Genomic DNA, 8,114 nt, shown 5'->3' on the forward strand with positions numbered 1-8,114 from the left:
ATACAGCCATCAGGAGGAAACCTTCCTCCTGCTCTCTTGAGACTCAGGAGCTGTTGGCATCCCTGGCACCTGCCCCCTTTCCCCACCCCAGTTTCCACTGGTGGGGCCTGGTGCATATCAGTGGTGTGAGAGGCTGTTCACCCATAAATCTCTCGCTGGAGCAAGGTGCTATGTAAGCAGTTGTGTCACTAAGTGTAAACACAAGTGGCCTCTACACAGCGAGCAGCCCCACAATCTTTGCAGGGGTCAACCCTGCACCCCGGTGCTGTCAAGCACAGGCAAGGTGTTGCTGATCCATTGGGGATGGTGGTGGGTCACATTTGGGTCTGGGGCGGCTTGCCCAGCTGGATCTGTGGTGGGTTATCAATGCAGCTCAAGGCAGCATTGAACATGCTCAGCCTCATAGGGAACAAGCAGCAGCCCCCATGGGGTGTCCCACACTGCCACCCCCCATAGAGACAGGCGAGGGGCAGCAGCTGCTTGGGGAAGTGCAGGGATGTGCTGCTTTCATTCCCCCCACCAGGGTGGCCAGTGGAGGTAGAGAAGGAGGTCAGAGGGCTGCCTACTCCCTACCTGTGCCATCCCCAACACACAGCCCACCCTGTATCCATGTTCTGCAGGTGCCGTTGGAGGGCAGGAGGGACAGGACCACCCCCATTCCTGATGGCAAGGGGCAGCTGGGGTGAGATGGGTCGAGGGTGGCATATCTGGCAGTTAGCCTTCTCCTGAGACATCCGAATTTCTTGCCTTCAGTGACAAATATGTGGGTGGTTCCCAGCCTCCTGCTCTGTAAAAACAGGATTTGTTTTGCCTGTGTGGGTTTTTTTTCTAGGTTTTGAGGGGGTTTTTTGTTGTAGCTATTCATCTGGGTGAAGTGTTCATTCTTATTTTATACTCCCTGTGCCCAGGTTTTGAGGAAAGGGGAGGGAAAGAAAGCCTTGTGAGTGGCAGAGGAACCATCACTTTGCCTAATCTCCTGTGCTCCTAGCAGAAGAAAAGCCATCGCCATCCCAAATTTCCAGCCAGTGGCTCTGCTATTAGGGCAGTGTTTGGAGGGGAGGGCAGAGGGTGTGCTGCAAGATGCCCTTGCTGCTAGCAAAGCTGAGTGCATCCTGAGCTGTTTTGTATTTTCCCCTTGGCATCCTCCAAGTCTGCTCAGGAAACCCAGCTGGGGTTTGGTTAGCACAGAGCTCATTGATATGCTGACACCAAACCCAGCAGCCCCCAAAGTTCTTCTTGCCAGCACCTAGCCAGGGGGCTGCTCCCCACAAGCAGGCCAGGGGCAAGAGGAGAGGGTGAGCAGAGTTCGGGGGTCAGTGTGTCCTGCATCAGAGCAAACCCTTCAGAGAGTTCCCTGGGGACTCCAGTCCCCTTGAAATAGCCAGTAAATAAATGTGGTGCAAAAATATATCTCTCCATAGTTATTTACAGCTTTCTCCCACGAGTGTTGCTGGGGAGGTGAGAGCGGCGTGTGCAGGAGCAGTAGCGCAGAGCCGGTCGCGGGCCGTGGGCGTGAGCCGACCCCGGTGCTCGGTGCCTGCAGAGCCACGTGTGTGGACATGCTCTGTGGACAGGTGGTGAGGCCCAGCGTGTCTGATCAACAGATGTGTGCTGAGCTGTCCCAGGATGACCTGGGAAGGGAGAGCAGTGCCTTGTAGCCATGCCCTGCAACATACTACAGCTGCAAGAGTAGGAAGGGTTGACCATCACTGAGCTGAGGATGGGCACTGCCTGCCCTTGGATTCAGGGGAGGCATGTGCTTTTCCAGCCCTCCCTAGACATGTTGCTTTACCAGCATGAATTCATAATCCTGGCTTGCTTAAGATGGAAAGAGCATGAGTTTCTTATATGAGTGTTGGGTTGAATTTTGCAGCCCGTGCCATGTAAATAATTATAACCATCCCTTCACACTTTAAAAAAGAATAAGGAAATCTGTAGGTCTGTGAATGGGGCACCTACTGAGACTAGATCTGTGTGCAGAGCACTTTCAAACAGAGATCTTCTTCTCTGTCTTTTCAGTAAGAACAACAAATGCTTCTCCTTGTAATCTCTTTCCCAGTCTCCTGTAGTAACTTCCTTGGCCATCTGAGATTATGCTTTTCTTCCAATTAGGAACATGATGTGTTTTGTCACTGCTTGACAACATCTGCCATGTGGAGACAAAACCAGGTGGCTGATCTGGAGATGGCCAAAAAAAAGAAGGGAAAAAAACATTTGTTGGTGCCAGAAATAACAGTAATAATAGCGTGCATATGGAATTTGTATTGCAGTCCAGGCAGCCTGATTAATTAAAAGGGAAGAAAAAGGCCCTTGAATATGTGGGCTCAGCAAATGCCAGGCTGTGCCCTCCCCTAGGAGCACGCCCCATATCCGGAGGCGGCTGTGGGACCTTGTGTTGCTCCGTGCTGTACTCTTGAAAGCATGTGTGTTTCTTTTTATGCGTCTGCATGCCTCCCACCTAGCAACCCTGTTCTGTGTCTCCTCCCCAGGGGCAACCCTCCTGCCAGGGACCGAGCCCACAGTGGACACGGTGTCAGTGCAGCCCATCCCAGCCTACTGGTATTACGTTATTGCCGCCGGAGGTGCTGTTGTGGTGCTGGTCTCCGTCGCGCTGGCCCTTGTGCTCCACTACCACCGGTTCCGCTATGCGGCCAAGAAGAGCGATCACTCCATCACCTACAAATCCTCCCATTATGCCAACGGGGCCCCCGTGGCCGTGGAGCCCACCCTAACCATAAAACTAGAGCAAGACCCCAGCTCGCGCTGCTGAGAGCCGAACAGGAACAAGAGAGCAAACAAAACACAAAACAGACAGACAGACAGAAACTAAGACTTCAAATACGTTGCCTCAGTTTTGCACTTTTTTCCTTACCTAACATATGTGTGAACTCTTAGACATCTCCGTCCCTTCTCCGTCCCCCAACCCTCCCCGAATCTTTTACAAACTAAACTAATGCTGCATCTTGGATTGCAAGAAGAGACACACCGCCCCTTCACTTCAGAAGTGAACACTCCCTTTCGATTACTTTTCAAGGAGTCTTGGGGTGGGGATTTTTTTTTTGTTTCGTTTTGTTTATTTGGGGAATATTTTTTGTTGGTCAGCTTCTTTGGTTTGTTTTGGTTTTTTTCTCCTCCCAGTAGGCAGCCTGCAAGGGAACTTGATGGCGAGCCTGGAAGCTTGTGTGTGAGGCTCGTGCGCATGCGTGCTAAATCTGTGTTTGAGAGTGTGTATGGGAGTGCGTATGACTGACTGTGTATTTAGAAAAAGCCCCTTTTTAATTTGCTTATTGTTGCTTCTACTTGCACAGGGAATGCTTTTTTGTTGTTGTTAATTCCCCCCCTCCCCTTCCCACCTCCTCTCTGGAAGGTCTGGGATGTGTTTATGGTGAATGTCCTGATTTGTTTACTTGGGGAAGAGAGCAATGCTTTTTTGTTGCCTTATCTAGCTTTGGCTGGGTTTCTTGTTTGATAGTGTTAAATGTCTTGGGTGCAAATTGAGAAGAGGCCAGGCTGGACAGTAGGAATGTCCACCTCAGATGGCTAGAAGAATCCAGAGAGGTCCATAGATGTTCAAAAAGTAAGATCTCTACATCTTATTCTTTCTGCAACCAACATGATAACACAGCCATTGTATGGAAGAGGGAGGGGAAACCCTCCTCTTCCCCCACCCACAAGTGAATCTATTTGAAGTTGCCTTATATCAGAGAAGCTCATAATGAATGTTTTGTTTGTATATGTTAAAGCCAGCCTTAGGGTAACACATAGACTTCAGCAGGTCTTAGTGGATGCTAAATACTGTAGTTTCTTGAGAATTGAAGGTTTATTTATTTAATAAGTATCCTCGCTCTGGGTGCTGATGGTTTTGCTTTTACAGGGGGAAGGGGGAGAGGGCTCCTCGTTTTTCTGCTAGAAATGTTCAAGGGACAAGTATAGTTCCCCTTTCTGGGTTTGTTTTTTTTTTCCTCTGCCCAATTCATAGCTGCTGAATCATAAAAATTGCCAGTTGACTTTCTAGAATATCAGTTTTGCGTTTGCTAATGTTCTGCTTCTTAGAGTGCCAGTAACATCTAGCAAGCAAAGCCCAGCCTGTGCGCCTGGGGGGCCCAGCTATTGCTGCTGCTTAACTTGGGAGGCAAGGAGGAGCCTCCACATGCCTCTGACTGTTGAATGGCCCAGCATATTGTAGTGGAAATGCCTTATATAAATTACTGAATGATGACATGCAAAAGTGGTTTGAATCGTTAACCCTAATCTGTTTGCAGGCAAAAAAAAGTACCTCCAGTGAGCAAGGTTCTCCATCTTGTTTGTGTTCATTTGTGATCAGTGATCAGATTCCCTCCCCCCTCCTAAACTTGCTAGTGCCCATCCCTCCTTTGCCCATGAATATTGCATAAGATGAATCAAGATGAGCAGCTCTGTTAACTTCACTGCAGTCTTGAGCTTCCTTTTGGTCTGGGAAAAAAAAGTAGAAATACAAACGGTGCTGTGCATAAGTGGTATTGGCCCCTATGGCAGCAGAACCCTATCCCCAAGGGATCTCTGCTCATGGGGGTGTCACTCTCCCCCACCTCCTTGCCTTAATTCATGCAGCCAGTTTCAGCTCTCCATGCTGTTTCCACAACAGATTTCAGTGGGACCCCCTCAGCTGCAGCAGCAAGTGTCTAAAACATGCAGGGAGTGCAGAAAAAACCCAGGGTGATGTGCCATGGTGAGCACACTGGGGTGGTGAGTGCTCGGGGCAGCCTTGCACCTGGGAGCCGGGTCCAGCTCCTACAAGGTTTTCAAGAGCAGCAGGGACATGCCTGTCTCAGCAGGGCCAGAAGGGACCTGGGGAGCTCCTGTCACTTTAAAGGCAGTACCATTTAAGGGTGCCTGGAGAGGGGCTTCAGGGCCAGGGTGCTTTCATCATGAGCCTCCTCATCACACAGCACTGGTGTTGGGGTGCATATGGTTTGGGATGTGAAATCCTGTCCCCCTCAGCCAGCTGCAAATTAAAACAGATGTGAAATACTGGCATGCCCTTGCTGCATTATCAGGTCGGCATAAGCCATGTCAGCAGATGATACTGTCACATTTCCAAAGTCAGTTCAGTCTCCCTCGTTCAGATGATCTCCTCACTTTGACCAAGTTCACCCTTATGGACTTAGCAAGTATGCATTGGCATGTCAGAGAGGAGAATGTGGCATCCTGTCCTTCAAACCAAAATCACCAAAGACAAAACAGAAGGTCACTTCGAGATTTTTACTCCCAGTTCTCCCCTGCTCCTCAAGCCCTGACATCCCCAGCGTTGCCCAGTTGCCTGTGTGTGAAAAATATCTTGTGGAATTTTGAAATTCTTTGAAGATGTATTGTGTGGAATGTAATAAAATGATGATATTTTTATACAAATATCTGGGGTTTTTCTTTCTTCTTCTTTCTTTGCTAATGAGAATGCTGTTGATTGAAGCAAAGCTGAGTTTCAAAACTCCGTGTTTTCTTTTGGAGCATCAGGGCTATTTCTTTTAGCAAAGTGAAGCTCCTGTCCTGTGCAGACTCAGCTCCCTGCAGCACATCTGCTGTGTGCACCCTGCTTTGCTGCACTCAGGATCAGGCCATTAATAGCAGCTTTTAGATCCATTACACTTGTAACAGTCCTTAGTGGGACTTTTGGGCAGCTGGACTGACACTTGGGATTGTTTGGGGATTTCACTAACGTTGCCTAAGTGCTAAATTGCTCAATGTGATTATGCAGAATTTCTTCAGGGGGCCCCTGGAGACAGGACATCCAACTTCCCGGGGCCCCTGCGGCTGGCTCGGCTGCCGGCTGTACTGTCCCTGAGCACAGCAAAAAAAGGGTAAGCCGTTACTAAAATTAATAATGAAAACAGCAACGGTTCCTCTTCTGTGCAGTCCTTTCCTCTGCATGTCAGACTGTGCAGGAGACCTCCTCGGGAGTGGCCTGGGTGCCACAGCACAGAGTGTTTAGAGAGGTGTGCATCCCCTGCCTTTCCTTCACCTGAGCCCTCCCAACTTGTTACAGGGACCTCTGCTGCAGCAGTTCTGCTTCTTGTCTTCTCTAGGTGCACCTTTCAGCCCTTCAGCAGTCAGCAGCATCACCTTTCATGTGAAATACATTTGGCTGCCAGTTTGAGAAGTTTTTCCTTCCCTCCTTCATTTATTTTCCTTCTGTTATAATCTTTACACTGGCATACAGCTCAGCTTTGCAAGGAAACTTCCTGACTTTACTAGGAATTCAGACCATCAACAAAAAAATAATTCAAATGTGATCCCTCACATTGGCTGTTCAAACACAAGCAAAGCTTAGGACACATGCTGCTTTTCTGGGGGAGGGGTTTGGTTTTTTTTTTGCTCTAATTGTACAGCAAAGCCCATACACTTGTAATTTGCATTTTGTACACTTCAGCGACTGTTCAGGCAAAATTCAAAACAAATATGCATATGTGAAAAACAGGGAGAGAGAAACTAGCTGATGGCTTCTCAACAAGGAAGAAAAAAATTCTGTTAAGTAAACAGACGAAAAAGGAGGAATCATTCAGGGTCTAATTATTCCGTACATGAGCCACAGACAGATTGACCGGAGAGTTGGGTCCTGCTCAGGCTGCAGCACATCATAGGGAAGAAAGCAGCTAAATTAGCATGCTTTGTTTAAGGAAATAAATACAACTTAGTGTGATTTTGATGCAAACTCTTCTGCCAGTAACTTCATGAATTCAAGTGTTTACTTAAAAAAAATGGGTAAACTTTTTGAGGTAGCTGTTGGGGCTCTGTGTTTCAGGGAGCAGTATTAGAGGTGGAAGCCTGATGTCTCCTGTGTGGCATGTGGAGGCTCTGGGCATGGCTCCCTGGTGGAACATGGGGTGATGGTGTCACTCTTTTTATCTTTATGGTTGCTGCTGTGTTGTAGGGAAAGCAATGCCATGCGGTTGGCGGAAGGGAGTCCATGGGCATTCTCTGTAAATGACGGGGCAAAGCCAGTGCCTAATGTGGATGTGAGAGATGGAGCACTGGCTTGGCAAAGCAAAGGGCGCTATGGGAAAGGGAGGGCTGTGCTGTGCCTTGGCAGTGTCAGCATGCCCGAGATGGCTGATCACTCAGGCTGCAAAGTGCAGTGCTCATTCACCAGCCGAGAGACTGGCCGCACAGTTGGGTCAGCCTCCTGCCAGGGCATGCACCTGCAGGATGACACTCGGCACAGGGACGCCAGAGCCGCTTCCCTCCGGGCTGTGTGGGCGAGGTTGGCTTTTCCTGGCAGGGATGAAAAGCCTCTGCTGGTGAGTGCAAGGGAACAAGGTAGAAACCAGACTGTGCACGAGCTCTGATTTCATTTTTGCCCCTCTAGAAACCCTGTGAAAACCTACTGACTTTATCGGGGCTGGCCCCCACTTACTCTATGTCAGGGCAGCAGAGTGAGGCGCACAGACAGCAGGCAAGGCCCCAAGGCAAGCTTGGACAGCCGCTTGGCTTTCCGCCACAGCTCCTCCATCAGTGGCTTTGGCGGCTCTTAGCAGAGACTGCAGGCGTGACTGCCACTTTGAGGAATCGTGTCGTTAGCCACTGCGCTGTAAAAACAAACAGCAACAACGGGGAGGGTGATAAACATATCAGGATGCCACAGAGCTGCCAGCTTCTCCCCCAGCTCCAAGTCCCTGCATGGTGGCAAGTGCTACCCTTGCACCAAGGAGCTACTCGGTTTGGGACTGGTGAGCTCTAGCACAGGGAGCCGAACCTGAGTGTATCCTTACCTAGGTAGTCCAGCACTAAGGGAGAGGAAGAGGAAAACCATGCTGTGTAATGCCACTGTCATGCATACAGCATGCCACCACCACTGTTTCCCTGGCCTGGTGTTGGTGCAGAGGAGAGGTGGAAAAGCAGGGAACACTGGAGAAGGGATCAGGCTGCAACAGGGGACATGTCTGCTGCAGAGAGGGTTTGGCAGGGTCCTTGTTTGGGCAGCCACCTTGGCCATCTGCCATGTGTGCAGCAGGGCAGGGTGCCGCGTGCTGGAGGGCAGCACCGGGGCTGGAAATAGCTGCCTGCTCACATCCGCCTCTGCCTCAAGCACCCAACCTGCCTTCATGTCTCCAAGTGTTTTTGGTGGGGGGTCTAAAGCTGCC

The 8,114-nt window shown here is 49.8% G+C and overlaps 1 protein-coding gene across 3 annotated transcripts in view; it reads left to right on the forward strand.

Annotated features, from left to right (window-relative positions):
• NRP2 (neuropilin 2) overlaps nt 1-8,114 on the forward strand; it is an 88,698-nt gene that overhangs the window by 71,689 nt on the left and 8,895 nt on the right. Inside the window, exon 16 of one of the 3 annotated variants that reach the window (XM_051786843.1) lies at nt 2,490-5,388. The exons of the other annotated variants lie outside the window; for them this stretch is intronic. Coding sequence (XP_051642803.1) covers nt 2,490-2,770 — 281 coding nt within the window. The 3' untranslated portion in view covers nt 2,771-5,388. Of the gene's footprint in view, nt 1-2,489; nt 5,389-8,114 lie in introns of those variants that run through there. 3 annotated transcript variants of the gene reach the window in all.

Source organism: Manacus candei, unplaced genomic scaffold (genome assembly GCF_025592945.1).
Source record: "Manacus candei isolate 608988 ecotype Guabito, Panama unplaced genomic scaffold, ASM2559294v1 h1tg000023l, whole genome shotgun sequence".
In the NCBI taxonomy this organism is placed as follows: Eukaryota; Metazoa; Chordata; class Aves; order Passeriformes; family Pipridae; genus Manacus; species Manacus candei.